The 18296-nt window shown below is 39.3% G+C and overlaps 1 protein-coding gene across 4 annotated transcripts in view; it reads right to left on the bottom strand.

Annotated features, from left to right (window-relative positions):
* Positions 1 to 8328: 8328 nt before the first annotated feature.
* The window catches only part of LOC132901320 (zinc finger protein OZF-like), an 89836-nt gene continuing 79868 nt past the window's right edge, over positions 8329 to 18296 (bottom strand). For all 4 annotated transcript variants that reach the window (XM_060943635.1, XM_060943636.1, XM_060943637.1 and 1 more), the window contains one exon: positions 8329 to 12886. In XM_060943635.1, coding sequence (XP_060799618.1) covers positions 11463 to 12886 — 1424 coding nt within the window. In that variant the 3' untranslated portion in view covers positions 8329 to 11462. The remainder of the gene's footprint in view (positions 12887 to 18296) is intronic.

Below are 18296 nucleotides of genomic sequence, written 5' to 3'. Positions count from 1 at the left end.
TCCTCGTCAGTGGCCAGTAATTAGTAACATAATTTTAATAACTGGGTGATTCTCTTTTTGCGGCAACATTTCAGGTTTGTAAAGTTGGGGAAAAAAATACTAGTGGAATATATTTTTTCATATTGTTTTTCAATATTGACATGTTTAACTATAAGAAATGCATAAAGGTCAAGCTCAGGGATGAATATAGTAATAATTACAGGTAGTTTTATTAAATGTTGTTGCTGAAAGTGTTCCACCCTGTTAGGGACATTAACCTATAAATTGCATATAGTTCAATATAGTAATATTGATGAATAAGAACATTTTCATAGTAATAATTTGTCCTTTTTGATCCCATAATAGGATTTAGTTTTAATCTATAAAAAGTTATTTGATAATAAAACAGTATATGGGTGTATCCTATATGAAATGACTTTTTTGAACATCCCTTTTACTGATATCACTGAACAAATTGTCATCTCTTCAAACCTACATATATAGGTGCATTTAATATTCCTAACCTTCCAATGTAGCACAAACATATTAACAAGATTTAGTGATTATGTCAAAATATTTAAAAAAAAACATTTAACTTAACAGGGTGGAATGGAACATAACGGTGGAATAGACCATAACAGGGTGGAAGCAGTGTTTCAGTATTTAAAATCATACAACAACACCTATTTCACACAATACTTATTTTTTATTTAGTTATGTAATCCTTAAAAGATGTGAATAAAAGTTTGAGGAACAAACATTTAAAAGTTATCAATGAAAAACACAAATCATCACATATTTCATTTCATCTGCGGTATGGCATGCGGTATGCCATCTCTTTCGGTATTTCTCCTTTTTTGACTTTTCTTTGACTTTAAGCTTTTCAATTTCTCTTTCCAGCCTTTTTTTATTGCAACTTCTCTGCCGGTTCCCCAACTTTCTTTGCCTAAAACAGAAAAATAAAAGACACAATTAATATGCAATTGTATGTCAAGAAAGAGGAGAAGTTCCCTTGACTTTTAGCAAAGAAATATACTATACTAAACTATTCCTTGGAAGGCTGTAATAACCGTAATACTTAAGTATTAAATTAGTATACTCTCTAGTACAGTGCATGGTCTGAAGTATACTTGATATAGGCTACTTAAGTGTACTTAATACTTAGGCCTAAGTATACTACTATTTGCTAAGGGGAACAATATCCTTATACAAAAATTCAAACCTGGAATGTTCAGGTGAAGCATGAGTATTAGTTGGGGGTGAGGTGTCTGTTGCAGTATCAGGAGTAGGATCACCGGTGGTATCGGGTGGTATTGCTGCTCTGGCTTTCTCCCTGGCTTTTGCCTCTCTCTTTCTCTCCCTCCACTTTTTTCTCTGAGCCCGCTTCTCTCTCTCTGTCATATCTGATATTCCTTTCTTTCTTCCTGATGCCTTGTCTTGCTTCCACTTCTCTCTTTCTTTCTGCAGGTACATTGCTCTTCTCTCTGGGTCAGCATCTCGCTTGGCCCTGTATCACCGTTGCATCTCAGCTGCACTCAGTGGTGGTGCCATTTCCTAACCAATACATGAATTTCAATTTTCTATTGTATTAGTCTGTATGAAACCATATTAAATATAAACACTATTTTAGCACAGGAACAGGCCTGCACGCATACACACAGGGGTATACTATGGCACAAAAATAATGTTGGTCATCTTGAAAGCATTGGCTTCCAAAATGCAATCAGTTTATGCCTAAATAAGAGTGTTCGCAAACAAAACCTTAAAGGTGCACTGTGTAATATTTTTAGTAGATTATTTCTGAAATTCATGCTGCCCCATTAACAAATGTTACATTTTTCATGAATAGTTACAACCACCATCAAATTGTAAATTCATTATGACTGGGTACTCTGGCCACAATGTTACACAGTGCATCTTTAATTTAAAATAATACTATAATAATAACATTATTTAATATATGTAATATGCATATAATATACTTATACTTTAATATAATATATTACATTTTACAACAGATGTAATTATAAAAAAATAGCAATAAAAGTTATAAATATATAAAAACAAAACAATAAAAACAATATAATACTAATATAATAATACTAATAATAATAATAAGTATTATTATTATTATTAACAACAACAACAACAATAGAATCAATGTCGATAACAATAACAATAGTAATAATGACAATAATAATATAATTTAAATATTTCCACCCTGGAAGATTCCCATTCCCCCCTGTTAGGCTCATAGTTCTAACAGGGGGGAACCCGACAGGGTGGAAAATTTTTTGCTAATCTCATGCTAGCTCCTTAATAGATTAAAAATTAGCTATCTGACCTTCAGTAGATTAACACTACTTTAATAACTAAATTGAATATTAAAAAAAAAAATGAATTAACATTCCACTTAAGTTGGCTTAACAGGGGGGAACTTTAAGCTTGACCCATAAGGGAGTAACATGTTTAAGATAAAAAATAGTGAGGAGAGAGTCTTAGTAGAAGCTTACCTCAGTTTCCACAGTCTGAAAATGCCTCCAAAATGATGTCACTTCCTGTAAATGGCTTGTATGGAATTGTAGTTTTGTATTACATCGCAATGACACTCATTCTAACAGGGGGGAAAATTACTACTGAGACATGTAAAGTAGGATTAAAATAGTATATAAGAAATAGAACTTTACCATATTAAATTACATGATTTAATAAAACTTAGTTTGGTCTATTCAACTGTGAAAGAGTTTTTTATATAAATATATTTTTTTATGTCATTCTACTAGATGATGTTGATTACCTGGCACTGTGGGACACAGTAAAATTAAGTGCGTGTGATACCAAAAAGGTGTGTAAAATATGAAATATTTTAAATGCATTTGAATTGCATATAATGTTTGGCAAACACTTGACACATCATTGATTTACCTTATTTTTTAATATTTGGCACAGTTTGGGCAAAAATCAGGGCAAGTAAAACATGCGGACATGAAATGTTGCCCCAAAAAGAGAATCACCCAACTACAAAAATATATTACATTTGATAGATGTCTTATCTCACACTGTCCTACAAAAATATTAATATAGTGTAGATAACATTACTAATTGGTTCTGTTAAGTGTCCATTTCAGTCATTAAACACATTTAACATTCACTTTTATTATGATTACACTAATTGAATTAGATTTTTTTTGAGGGGGAACAAAATGTAACAAAATAATTACTTTCCCTGGTAATTAGTTACTTTTATGACAAAGTAACTCCGTTACTAACTCAGTTACTTTTTGGGAAAAGTAACTAGTAACTATAACTAATTACTTTTTGAAAGTAACGTGCCCAACACTGGTCTTACCTGGCTCAACTGCCCCACTGCCTTTGCTAGTACCTGCTGCATCATCCCAATCTTTTTTAAAATATTTATGCAGTGAGACCCTAAGTCTCTTGGTTTCTTCCTCTCTTTTTCTCTTTTCTTTTCTGTGCTCCTGACTTGTGCATGTTGGCAAATGGCACGCACGCTGATTGTCGAAGCGCTATGATCGAACGATGTCGTTTTTTTTCCCCTTAATCAAAGAGTCAGACCAAACCATTTTTGCATTAGGGGTGGTAGGGGGTTCTTGACGCCTTTTTCAAAGACAATAAAGGCAAAAGATCTAGAAATCATTTATTGAATGCAAATATAGCACATTTCTCCCCCAAATCAACACATTTTGAAATGAAATAAAATAATCGCAACTTCTTGAGAGCCCAGTTCTCTCCCCCCCCCCCATTCCTGGGCCCGGGACAACATACCCGTTTGTCCCCCCCTGTCGGCGGGCCTGCCTGTACACTCAATGACGTGTTAAGTTGAATCTCTCCAGGAACTCTTACCACTGAAATTGTGTACATTTCTTTCCTTTCGCAATTATTATTCTGTAGGATAAAAAGGGGGAAATGAAATGTGAAGGAAATTTAGTGAATGAACATTCCTATTCTCTGTGTTTGTGTGTTGAGCTCAAGTGGCATAGTATACTGAGAAAAGTTGTTTTCCCACAAGCTGTAATCGCCTTTCTGTGTCCTTGGCTGGTGATAAGCAGGCTGCCTTGCTTATGTTTCATGTTACATTATGCCTAACCACGCATCCGCTGCGCATCTCAGAGCACACCAGGTGCATGCCCTAACAAAGAACCAATGTTTAGCTTCATTAGCAAGCCTCGAGCCAATCACGTGCAGACGCGAGCAGTGAGCGAATGCCTTTAGAGTATAATAGATAACAACCACTAAGACGAGTGTGCACTCTCGGCATCACCTGAGGTGGTGTCATTGTCTTCTTTCCTTTTCCTGTTTTATAAGATCTACTATAATAAATAACTGAAAAGACAACTGCTAAGCATTAGGGTGCATCAGTTGCCCCCTAAAAATGAAAAGTTCCTCCGATCATGATGCATTTTTGCTTTTATGTTCCTTTTGGTAAGAAAACACACTGGGTGAAATATTTTGACAAAATTCAAAAATTTAATGGTGGCACCAGGAGCTCAAAGTTATGGAAAAAGCTGCTATTTTATGGTTTTTATGACAAAATTTTGATCACTTTTCATGAAACATTATGGCACCTTAGAGAATATACCAAATATCTTAGATACACATTTTTAGTACATATTCTAAATATATTATCAAGCACAGTTTGAGTTTTAGCTGTTCATTGATCTCTGGGTCACAAGAAATCAATAAATGGAGTCCAACATTGTGATTTAAACCTTACACAAAAACATAAAATAAGCATTTTTTGGCAAAAAAAAAAAAAAAAGAACCTCATGGTGCCACCATTAGACTTTTGAATATGGTCAAAAAATTTTACAGGATGTCTTTATTGGTGAAAAGGAACACCCAAACAAAAATGCATCAGATTTTATGAAAGTGAGGGCAACTGATGCACCCTACTAAGCATTCTGAAGTGTTGATTAGAAGTTTCTGTTCCAATTATGTGATTGAAGAATCATACAGACAAGTATACAAGTTGAAGATTTTGATGAGGAAATAAGTGAAATTAGTTCGGTCACTCTAAAGGGTGTAAAACAAAAATCATTGCTCTGATGTAGTTCTATTGTTCTCTACAGGGATACTTATCAAATTGCCTAGTTTCAAATTAATAGTTTGATATTTTTGCCTGATGTTTTCAATTTTTCCACTGAAAAAAATTAAGTCGCTATTACGTACATATTGAAGGCATGCATGTTTTGTTGTGGCAACTCTCTAACTCTCCAAGCAAAAAATAATTAAAAGTCCAAGAGGTTGCAGAAAGGTTTAGACTTTTATTATATCAAATAATAAAAGCTGTCTTTGGTCTGCAGAGTGAACAGAGTCAAAATTACAAAGCTCTCATTTTTTACTGTCTCAAAGAAAAAACACAGGTGTATACAAATAATTTCATTGGTTAACATGTCCCGTTATACCACTTCAAGATTTTCTATTTGGCAATACACCTCACACCTCTCATATTTTGCATCAACTGAGCCAAATTTTCCAGTATAAATGGTCCATTCAGAAAGAATCAAACCACACGATAAGAGGTGGTATACAGCATTCAGCATGTACAATACATGATTCAAAATGGCTGGGGTCAAATCAAGTTAAAGACTAATACAGGCCACAGGTGGAAACTAGCGCAACACTCATGTCCTTGGCCAGTCTCCCACACTATAAGATTACACTTTTTGAATAGGCCTGTGATTTAACAGAAAACAACCTTCAGTATAAACTCTCTCAATGTCTTTGCTGTATTTTAGCGGAGCTCCCGCACGGGCCTTAATGGTAAACCCATCGAGTCGATTTTTTGTGGTTTGTCCATGTACGTGTACCACCACTCATACACACCGCCTAGTGGCTATTGTTAGTAATTACAAGTCATACACACCGCCTAGTGGTCAGTGTTAGTACAACCCCAATTCCAAAAAAGTTGGGACAAAGTACAAATTGTAAATAAAAACAGAATGCAATAATTTACAAATCTCAAAAACTGATATTGTATTCACAATAGAACATAGACAACATATCAAATGTTGGAAGTGAGACATTTTGAAATTTCATGCCAAATATTGGCTCATTTGAAATTTCATGACAGCAACAAATCTCAAAAAAGTTGGGACAGGGGCAATAAGAGGCTGGAAAAGTTAAAAGTACAAAAAAGGAACAGCTGGAGGACCAAATTGCAACTCATTAGGTCAATTGACAATAAGTCATTTACATGACTGGGTATAAAAAGAGCATCTTGGAGTGGCAGCGGCTCTCAGAAGTAAAGATGGGAAGAGGATCACCAATCCCCCTAATTCTGTGCTGAAAATAGTGGAGCAATATCAGAAAGGAGTTCGACAGTGTAAAATTGCAAAGAGTTAGAACATATCATCATCTACAGTGCATAATATCATCAAAAGATTCAGAGAATCTGGAAGAATCTCTGTGCGTAAGGGTCAAGGCCGGAAAACCATACTGGGTGCCCATGATCTTCGGGCCCTTAGACGGCACTGCATCACATACAGGCATGCTTCTGTATTGGAAATCACAAAATGGGCTCAGGAATATTTCCAGAGAATATTATCTGTGAACACAATTCACCGTGCCATCCGCCCTTGCCAGCTAAAACTCTATAATTCAAAGAAGAAGCCGTATCTAAACATGATCCAGAAGTGCAGACGTCTTCTCTGGGCCAAGGCTCATTTAAAATGGACTGTGGCAAAGTGGAAAACTCTTCTGTGGTCAGACGAATCAAAATTTGAAGTTCTTTATGGAAACCAGGGATGCCGTGTCATTCGGACTAAAGAGGAGAAGGACAACCCAAGTTGTTATCAGCGCTCAGTTCAGAAGCCTGCGTCTCTGATGGTATGGGGTTGCATTAGTGCATGTGGCATGGGCAGCTTACACACATGGAAAGACACCATCAATGCTGAAAGGTATATCCAGGTTCTAGAGCAACATATGCTCCCATCCAGACGACGTCTCTTTCAGGGAAGACCTTGCATTTTCCAACATAATGCCAAACCACATACTGCATCAATTACAGCATTATGGCTGCGTAGAAGAAGGGTCCAGGTACTGAACTGGCCAGCCTGCAGTCCAGATCTTTCACCCATAGAAAACATTTGGCGCATCATAAAATGGAAGATATGACAAAAAAGACCTAAGACAGTTGAGCAACTAGAATCCTACATTAGACAAGAATGGGTTAACATTCCTATCCCTAAACTTGAGCAACTTGTCTCCTCAGTCCCCAGACGTTTACAGACTGCTGTAAAGAGAAAAGGGGATGTCTCACAGTGGTAAACACAGCCTTGTCCCAACTTTTTTGAGATGTGTTGTTGTCATGAAATTTAAAAATCACCTAATTTTTCTTTTTAAATGATACATTTTCTCAGTTTAAACATTTGATATGTCATCTATGTTCTGAATAAAATATGGAATTTTGAAACTTCCACATCATTGCATTCCGTTTTTATTTACAATTTGTACTTTGTCCCAACTTTTTTGGAATCGGGGTTGTAATTACCAGTCATACACCCCCCCCAGTGGCCAGTGCTAGTCAGTAAAGAAATAAAACAAAAGAGACTGGCTATGATATAAGAAAATACTACAACCCAGAAACCGATGGGAGTTCCGCTTTTAGGCAGTGCCTAAATCTATATATTACTGTAATTATGATAATTCATAAACCAATTTATTACTTTTAAGAGAATTAACTTCATTTATTCTTTACTGAAAATTAACACACACAGCTTTGAATTAATATTTAATCAGCATAAAAAGAAATCTGTACGTGTGGTTATATGAATCAGAGTACATTTGTGATTACTTAAGGTGTGTGTATGGTCGTGATTACATATGTGCATATAAAATCAATTTCTGTGGTGGTCTTATTTCTAGTTCATTTTGCTTTAGCAAAATCTTAAATTTTTATGTAATACTTTAGTATTACATAAAAATTTAAGATTATTTTTGTTATCTTCTATTAGGGTGGAGAGAGTTGTTGATCTAGCAGCATTAAAAGCTTGTCTTTGTAGTTCCAGAGGCTCTCCTTCCATGCTAAATGGAATACTATCAATTTTGTGTTTTAAGGTGCATGTGTGATTGTTATACCAGGGTGCTAGGTTTTATTTTATTTTCTCCTGAATTATTTTCTTTTAAATGGAGCTACATTATCTAAAGTAAAGCAGAACGTTGACTGTAAGCATTCAGTTGGCTGATCAAGTTCTGTGGGGTCTAACGGGGACCCAATCAAATTGATAACTCTGGGAGACTACTGGGTCATTCCATGCCAAATCAACAAATATCTGACAAATTTATGCTCGACAATCTCAGATTTCAATTAAATTTGGAGGGCTCAGAGATACTATTAAAAGAAGTTAATCCCCAAAATTTGAGCTTTCTATCTCCAATGGTTTCAGAGATACAAGTAGGGATGTCCCGATCAGGTTTTTTTGCCCTCCGATCCGATACCGATCATTTGATTTTGAGTATCTGCCGATACCGAGTCCCGATCCGATACTTCTTATAATCCATAAAAAATAATAAAGACGAGGAAAGAAACGGATCCAGGATGTTCCTCATTTTTTTTAATTTAACACCTTATTTTAACATCCAACAACTCCGTTAGCAAACAGAGCACTTACGTGAGGTAGTTTGAACAATAAATAACAAATTAAAAACATAACCTTAAAATACCTGGCAGGAATGTAAACAAATAAAAATAATAATAATAAAACTGCCACAGTGCCAGTAATTTGCTTTTAAGAATGCATCTCACAGTGGTATACAGTAATTTCAATTAAGGAAATTAACGTTTTTCTTGATGAAAACAAGCATTTCTACCCTTTCAGGTTTGAGCCTGTTTTTGTCATCCAACACGTTTGCAACAGCACTAAAAACTCGCTGTATTGTGTCGGGTGTTTGTTTTTCAGGTGCCGTATCAGGTTTGTTGTATTAAATGCGGCCCTTTCCTGTCCACCCCTTGATATTCCAACTTTACATATTTCACAGTTTGCTATGGCAATGTTGTCATCAACTTTGAAATACTGCCACACCGCAGACATGCTTTGCTTTCCGCTTCGAACTGCTTCCGTGTTCAACTTCGCCGGCAACAGGCAGCCAATAACCAATAGCGTCTCCGCTACAAAGTGATGTCATGCCGCACGCGTTGATGTTGCTGTGTTGAGACAAGAGGTCTGGTCTCACTCTGTGCCAACGCATAGCTATTGATGTGTTAAAAATGAGATTATATAGATATATATCCGATCCCTGATCGGGAGGTAATGCCCGATTCCGATCGAGTCTGAAACCACGTGATCGGGCCCGATTTCCGATCACGTGATCGGATCGGGACATCCCTACTCTCTCAGTAACTTACAATTTCTGTTGTATGTTAGTTTATGGCAGTCAGAATCTTTCTTTAGTCCAATTCCTATAGAACAGGGAGGAAGTTCAGCCATTTATAGATGTCTAAGAACAAACTCATTTATACTGATCTCAAATTGAAAGCAACTACAATTAAATTCCCTAGTCAACTATTCAAAATATCCTATCCTTGCAAAGAAACACATTCAGTTAATAACATTGGTAAATTTTCTCAGTGTTCTGTATTACAATGTATTTAATATAATCCAAGCAATATAATGTTATCTGAACAAGTATGCAGTTTACAGACTCTAAAACTATAAGATATGAGCCACCTGTTCTGGTATCAAAGGTCACCTATTGTGCTGTGTTGATATTGATAAGGTTGGCTGTTGACTGGTACACAATAGCTGGTCATTGATTGCCATGTTACACAGTCTATATCAGTTATATGAAAATATATCAAAAATTCAAATTTGGTGAAAATGGATTTTTTAAACCCCTGTAGTTTAGAAATACTTGAGAGAGACAGAACAAAAATTTGGAAATATAAAATATGGGTCTTGGGGATTACTGAAAAAAAAATGTACAAGTTCCTAACTGCTATCCCACATTGGATTTCTTGCTACTGAAAATGGCATGTTTTAGAAATCGGTGAATTTCAAAACCCTATTACAGACAAACTAGGAATAGTGGAGACTTGGTAAAACTGAAATTGGTAGATATTTCTGTGTGGATTTGAAAAACATTCTTAGTTTAAGCATTACTGCCACAGGCAAGCTTCCAGAATGAGTTAAAAATGCAAATTTGTCTTTTTAATTTCCTTGTTAAAATCACCATCTAATATACAATGACCATTGAAATTCTAAGTTGAATCTTGTAGTACAAGACATTGAGTCTCTCTGTGCAAAATTTTAGGTTTCTATCTTGCATAATAAAGATTATTTTGCACTTTGAAATATGTATGTTTTGAGCAAAAAACAAAAAAAATCGAAAAATTCAAATGCCCGTATCTCTGAAACTATTGGTGATAGGAAGCTCAAGTTTTGGGGATTAACGTCTTTTAATAGCATCTCTGAGCCCTCCAAATTTCATTGAAATCTGAGATGGTCGAGCATAACCTCTTGTAGATTTGGCATCACCCTACTGATAAAACTTTATGCAGTAGTTGACGTGAATGCACTTTTGATGCGATGGCATGCAAGGTGCATATATTAAGACATTTCAAAAGAGATGAGGTAATGGTCTGAGGGAGCTTCAGACTGTACAAGTGTGACTATATTTTCTATATTTAATACAAATGCAAGTATTAGATCAAGAATGTGACGATTAGGAATCATACAAAAACCTCAAAAAAAAAAAATAGGGTTAGATTCTGTGACCCTCTCATTAACCCATACTGAATCTAGAATGGACAGGAATGCTGTTCTCAGTCTCTTCCAGGTGATCAAAACAAATAACGTCTCTAACAATGTTGTCTCAATAAACAACCAGGTTTGAGATGAAATTCGCAAATTCAGAAAGAACTTCAGAATATAGACCACGGGTCAGGAAATAATAATTAGCTGAATTGACCAGGTAGAATTATTTTTTTTGGCTTCATATATTAGGATAAAGAACTTCAAACATACTGAATTTTTGTTCAGGTTTTTGTACGATTCCTAGATTATCATTATAAATAACTGATGGCTTCTCCTCTACCAGTGAGACAAGGTGGATGCATATAGCTGGAAGAGCTTCATTTCAAATGGTCCATACTCATTTGGTTTGATCCACAGTTCTGTTATAGTACATTAAACTCCTGATCAGTACAAATTCCATTAACAATTAGTCTCATGCTGCAGTATTACATTGATAATAGTGGTGCAGTTTGTCACTTGTATGGTGGTAATTAATGACTACTTAAGATCAAAAGAAATAGTCTTGTTTTAAAATATCACTATAAGGTTACACATTTTAAAACAGTCATATAACATGAACAATAAAGTTCAAAGTACAGGTCATTTTCAGCCAAAACTGTAATAATAACCATATTTAATTTGACAAATTTAAAATCATGCAATGTCTACAAGTTGGTGCACTTGTAGGTTTTAAATGTAACTGAATAAGTAAACATCTTTCCAGACTGATCAGTGATGCAGCTTCTCTCCTGAGTGAAGGCGCTGGTGTTGTTGGAAAGAACACCGATGAGTAAAACTCTTCCCACACTGTGAGCAGTGATACGGCTTCTCTCCTGTGTGAATGCGCTGGTGTTGTTGGAGATCACTCTGCTGAGTAAAACTCTTCCCACACTGTGAGCAGTGATATGGCTTCTCTCCTGTGTGAATGCGCTGGTGTAGTCGGAGAGCACTCTGCTGCGTAAAACTCTTCCCACACTGTGAGCAGTGATACGGCTTCTCTCCTGTGTGAATGCGCTGGTGTTGTTGGAGATCACTCTGCTGAGTAAAACTCTTCCCACACTGTGAGCAGTGATACGGCTTCTCTCCTGTGTGAATGCGCAGGTGTAGCCGGAGAGCACTCTGCTGAGTAAAACTCTTCCCACACTGTGAACAGTGATACGGCTTCTCTCCTGTGTGAATGCGCTGGTGTTGTTGGAGATCACTCTGACGAGTAAAACTCTTCCCACACTGTGAGCAGTGATACGGCTTCTCTCCTGTGTGAATGCGCTGGTGTAGTCGGAGAGCACTCTGCTGAGTAAAACTCTTCCCACACTGTGAGCAGTGATATGGCTTCTCTCCTGTGTGAATGTGCTGGTGGTGCTGGAGATGACTCTGCTGAGTAAAACTCTTCCCACACTGTGAGCAGTGATACGGCTTCTCTCCTGTGTGAATGCGCTGGTGTAGTCGGAGATTACTCTGATGAGTAAAACTCTTTCCACACTGTGCGCAGTGATACGGCTTCTCTCCTGTGTGAATGCGCTGGTGTCGTTGGAGATAACTCTGCCGAGTAAAACTCTTCCCACACTGTGAGCAGTGATACGGCTTCACTCCTGTGTGAATGCGTTGGTGTCGTTGGAGATCACTCTGCTGAGTAAAACTCTTTCCACACTGTGAGCAGTGATACGGCTTCACTCCTGTGTGAATGCGTTGGTGTCGTTGGAGATCACTCTGCTGAGTAAAACTCTTTCCACACTGTGAGCAGTGATACGGCTTCTCTCCTGTGTGAATGCGCTGGTGGATTTGGAGACGACTCTGATGAGTAAAACTCTTCCCACACTGTGAGCAGTGATGTAGCTTCTCTCCTGTGTGACTGCACTGGTGTGTCTTGAGTGCATTCTGATGACCAAAACTCTTTCCACAGTCTGAGCAGTGGTGAATTTCCTTCTGTATATCATTATGAGAAGTGTCAAAACTGAGAGCATCAGATGATGTTGGCTGACTACTGGAGCATTTGGAGGGGATCTGAAGCTCATATTTAATCTCTCCTGATTCCTGCAGTCTCACATACTCTTCATAGTGGCATCTCTGGATGTGTTTGTCAAGGTAAATTTGAGATGCATAGTAACGAGGACATGTAGAGCAGGAAAAGATCTGCAGCAAAGTCTTCTTTACTTCTGGAGAAGTGAAAGGACAAAAATCAGAAATTGAACATGAAATGCAACAAGATTATAAAATCTAACACTAACCCAATGTAAGGGAGCATTTTTACTGAACCTCAAACATTCAAGATTCTACATGAATCAAGACTGAAACAAAAAAGTTTGAGGACTAACATATAGCAGTCTCTAACTAGGAGTACTGGTACTGTAGATTCAATAAAGGTACTAGAACAGCAGCTATGCACAGCATTGGCCATAGCCCCGTGGGTCTGAGCGACCAAGGGGGAGTTGTTGGTTTCTGTTTGATCTAATGTCAAGTCTAGTTAATGGCAAGCCTTGCCTTATTTACAGCTCGTCCAGGATTGTGAAGGAAACTCAGCCCTTGCATTCAAAGATCCAAAAATGGGCCTTATTTATCATGCTGGATATGAATAGATTTATTTGCAAATGGTTTCTAGTAGCATTTACACAAGAAAGTCTGTATTTTTCATATGGATTAGGTTGTCAAGTTTAAAACACATTAATTTCAATAACACACAAATTTAATGAAATTAGAAATTGTGGGATTTTGTGAAATCCAGTTGATTCATATTAATGTAACTGATGAAAGAAAGAAAGCCAACATCCAGAAATTAAGACATTAGTCATTTAATTAAATAAAAATGTAGGCGTATAAAAAAGGGACAGACTACAACGATTCAGATGGCATTCAAGTAGTTCTGCAGTAGTATAGGAATTTCCTTACTGCAGTATTTGAAGAATGCCACGGTGTGGTTTGTAGTAATAAAGCAACCAAACTTCCACCTGTTTAATTATTCATTCATCTGATGCTATTTGTCCCTTAACATGTTGAAGTTCTTCAGCTACAAGAGTTTGAGGAGCTAAAAATAAACATAATTAAAACATTATTTCTCCATGGCATGACTCTTGTGGAATCACTGAATTCCATAAAAATACTAAAAATGTTATTGCTTGTTAAACTGCTTGATAATATAAGCATCACATATACTCCTGAAATAAAGCAAATGTGTTCCAATTGATTTGTATAATGGTTGATGGGTTTGACCGACATGTGCATTAGCCAATTAACAACTTCGCTTGGTTCAGGCATGCTGCATGTGTGTTCAACTAACTTCTCTTCAGCCAGCTGGTTGGATTGCACTGAATATATTTGTGGCAGCAGGGGCATGGCCAGGGAAGGTGAGTGGCAAAGTCAATGCACCTGTTGTCAATTAAATGTTGTGTGCGTATTTGTTGCAGTGACGGTGGAGGTCAGAAAAGGATCCCTCCTTTTCTTACATCAGCATGATGGAAGAGCGCGAAGAGAAGGGAGCTCTCCCGACCAGAACAAGTGTGTGTTCGTGTATGAGCAATGAGCAAGTGAGCGAATTAAGCTGAAAAGCAAGGTAAATAGTAAAAATAAAGTAGTGCGTGTGAACATCAGCTCCCGCCTGCCATGCTTCTGTACTCCACCCACATCAGGGACATACTATAGTGGTGCCGAAAGCCAGGAGTATGGAAGGGAATCACCACATGCAGTCCTCCCCATTTAAGGATCTCATCCATGCCCTTGTTACCACCCAGCAGAACCAGCATCAAGTGCTGACCGCCTTCCGGAAGGAACAAGAGCAATGCTTTGAATCCTTGATGCTGGCCCAGCAGGAAGATCGCCAGGCGTTCTGCTCGTCTTGGCGGGGGCCTGGATTGCCACCGTGGCAGACCCTCCCCACCTCACGAAGATGGGCTCACATGATGATCCACAGGCCTTCATCGCTCTCTTCGAGCAAGCTGCCGAAGCATGGAGGTGGCCAATCAAGCGGCATGCCTACTTCCACTACTGACCGGCAAGGTGCAGCTCGCCGTGCAGCAGCTCCCCGCCAACAGTTGGCTCATATATGTGGACCTGAAGTGAGCCATCCTGCAGTGTGTCAGCCACGCCCCGGAACATCGTCAGTGCTTCTGGACGCTGACATTGGAGAAGGTCGGCCAGCCATTTGCATTTGGCCAACAGCTCCAGGACGCCTCCTGGCAGTGGCAGAGGGCAAACAACTGTGACGCTGAGGGGATCATCGACCTGGTGACACTGGAGCACTTCACTGCGGGTCTTCTGGAAGGAACGGCGGAGTGGGTCCACTGTCATCGCCCAGTGTTACTGGGTCAAGCCATTGAGTTGGCAGAGGACCATCTGGCAGCGGTTCCAGCAGCAGGCCTTTTCTCTTTTTCTCTCTCCTTCCCCCCTCCCTCCTCTTCCCATCCCCACCCCATTACCCCACTGCGGAGATGGGGGGCGACTCCCCTCCAGCCGGCCCACCGCACCCATGGTGTCTCCCGTGTTCTTCTTCCAAGTCTGTCTCTTCTCCACCCCAGGTGAGTGATGCCCATAACACCGGTACAGAGGGAAAGTCTGGGCTGGTATGCTGGCGCTGCGGGGAGCTGGGACATCTCCAGAGTCAGTGCTCCACAATGGAGGTGGGAGTTGTGATCTGGATCCCCTACGCGCCAGAGACCGCCCCCTATCGGGCCGGAGCGTATCGTATACCGGGAAGTGTCCAAGGGGATACCATCAGACCTCAATCCACCAAAGCCTGGTGCAAGGTGAGGCATTGGGGACAGCACAAGCAGTGAAGGTTGTGTATGCACATGGGGATGTTCATAATTATCCTCTAGTGCCGATCCATATTCTATTTCAGGGACAAAAGCATAAAGATGGCAGTTAATCCTCGTCTCATCCACCCTCTGATTTTGGGGACTGATTGGCCGGGATTCAGAAATTTAATAGAACACATAATAAGGGTGGGTCCTGCGTCCTACGTCATGGGGGGATCCCGGTGTGGCATTGACTGGGGAAGCTGCCACAGAGCTGTCTACATCAGTGTGATGCAAAGAGTAAGGAGCAGCTAGGCCCTCCTCCCTCTCTTGGGGATTCCCTTGAGGATTTCCTATTAGAGCAGTCGCGAGACAAGAATTTGCGTCATGCGTTTGACCAAGTGAAAGTAATGGATGGTCAAACTCTCTAGCCAAATATGACACCCTCCTTCCTGTATTTCACTATTAAAGGTGGGGTACGAGATTTTGGAATAACGGTTCCCGCAAGCCATATTTTGAAAAGAAACAAGCCCGCCCTCGCCATGCTCCCACCCCCCGCCTCTCGTTAAGTTAGAGTGTAGAGAGCTTGGAAAAATAGCTCAAACTTTCTCATTTAAACTGTGTTTTCAGCCCCAATTTTCACTCCACACACAATTTTCTCAAAAGTAGTAGCCACACTTGTCCTGATTTACACAATGTGTCTACCTACACGATAGGACTTGCAGTTTTTGAATGAGAAGCCTGAAAGTGAGGAGAGAACAGGCGCTCAGCCCCATAGACTGCCATTATAAACTTGGCAGAAAAGTCACTCGTTTTTAACTCGCTCTAGTGACCTCATTTTTTATACTACAGACAAAAAAATTACATCAGTATGTTCAGGGGAGCCTTGTGGCACTCACTGTGAAAGAATTTTGTGAATATCTCCTTCTGTTTTCGTGTAAATCCCCGTTGTTTGGAGGGACCTTTTTCTATGCATTTCTGTCTCTCCCTGCTCAGCGCGCGGGTTGGGGGAGGGGCTGCTTGCTCTCTCTCACACACACACATGGGACGGGCTGCTCACGGGCTTCAGTCTGATTGACGTGTCAGTATCCAATCATTTTGAGGTGGTACCTTGATAGGATTGGATGGCGTTTTTCCTTTATTTTACACTGTAGACTGGATTAAAATATTTCATTTTTGGGTCAAACCTTCTATTGTACTGCTTGCAACATGGGTGTGAGGAGCTTTTCAAGCAATATGGTAAAAAATACTCCTGAAAAAAATCTCATACCCCACCTTTAAAGGGATAGTTCGGGATTTTTGACATGAATCTGTATGGCATCCCCATCGATAGTGTCGTGCAAACACACTGACCTTACCCCTGACAGCATCCTGAGAGTCCAGTTCTTGTCCAGTTTTGGTCCAGACGAAAGTAGTCCGGCAAGTTTGTTGGGGTCACGAAAGTAAAACGTTTTTCGTCTCAAAACAGTATGTGTTCAAAAGAGTGATATATTTGCATCACAAAACCGTTGTCAAATAAAAAGTCAGACCTCGAAATCGCTTGGTGCTATTTTCTCTCCCTTCTCATCACTGCGCGCTGCCGGCTTCATCCAGCTGCGGCTCCAGCTTCAAGGATAAGCTGGAGCCGCATAAGTAGGAGTCCCGGCGGGTGGTTTGTATTCGATTCGTTTATATCCCGACCTTGTCAGCTGTCAGATTTATGTTCATGGACCCGGTAAGCTGGTAAATAATATTTTTTTCTTTACCAAATTCTAACAGAAAACGAGAGCGCCCGAAAGGGAAAACTGAGCCGAGCCGCCTCACGGCTGTAATGCAAATTGCTTTCCTCCTCAGTATACAAGTGCGCTTCCATGGCAGGGAAAAAGAAACTACCACTGCTGCCTATGTAGTGCCCTATTTATACAAATAGGAGTCATTCAGGATTCAGCCATGACACGGAGCAAAAACATGGCTGAATCCTGAATCTCATTTTCTGTTAGAATTTGGTAAAGAAAAAAATAAATAAATATTATTTACCAGCTTACCGGGTCCATGAACATAAATCTGACAGCTGACAAGGTCAGGATATAAACGAATCGAATACAAACCACCCGCCGGGACTCCTACTTATGCGGCTCCAGCTTATCCTTGAAGCTGGAGCCGCAGCTGGATGAAGCCGGCAGCGCGCAGTGATAAGAAGGGAGAGAAAATAGCACCAAGCGATATCGAGGTCTGACTTTTTATTTGACAATGGTTTTGTGATGCAAATATATCACTCTTTTGAACACATACTGTTTTGAGACGAAAACCGTTTTACTTTCATGACCCCAACAAACTTGCCGGACTATTTTCGTCTGGACCAAAACTGGACAAGAACTGGACTCACAGGATGATGTCAGGGGTAAGGTCAGTGTGTTTGCACGACACTATCGATGGGGATGCCATACAGATTCATGTCAAAAATCCCGAACTATCCCTTTAAGAACAGGCTGTATCAAGTGACGCAGGACACTCAAACTGGTGAACAGATAACACCAGTTGTTAATCCCTAAGAGCCATAGGGAACTTGTGTTCCCTGTGGCTCACTTTAATCCCATGGCTGGACACCAAGGACAGGATATAAAACTACCCCAGATAATAGGGTGCATCAGTTGCCCCCTAAAAATGAAAAGTTCCTCCGATCATGATGCATTTTTGTTTTGTTCCTTTTGGTAAGAAAACACACTGGGTGAAATATTTTGACAAAATTCAAAAGTTTAATGGTGGCACCAGGAGCTCAAAGTTATGAAAAAGCTGCTATTTTATGACTTTTATGACAAAATTTCGATCACTTTTCATGGAACATTATGGCACCTTATAG

This window comes from Neoarius graeffei, chromosome 17 (genome assembly GCF_027579695.1).
Source record: "Neoarius graeffei isolate fNeoGra1 chromosome 17, fNeoGra1.pri, whole genome shotgun sequence".
Taxonomy (NCBI): Eukaryota; Metazoa; Chordata; class Actinopteri; order Siluriformes; family Ariidae; genus Neoarius; species Neoarius graeffei.
This window is presented reverse-complemented; position numbering and strand designations above follow the sequence as displayed.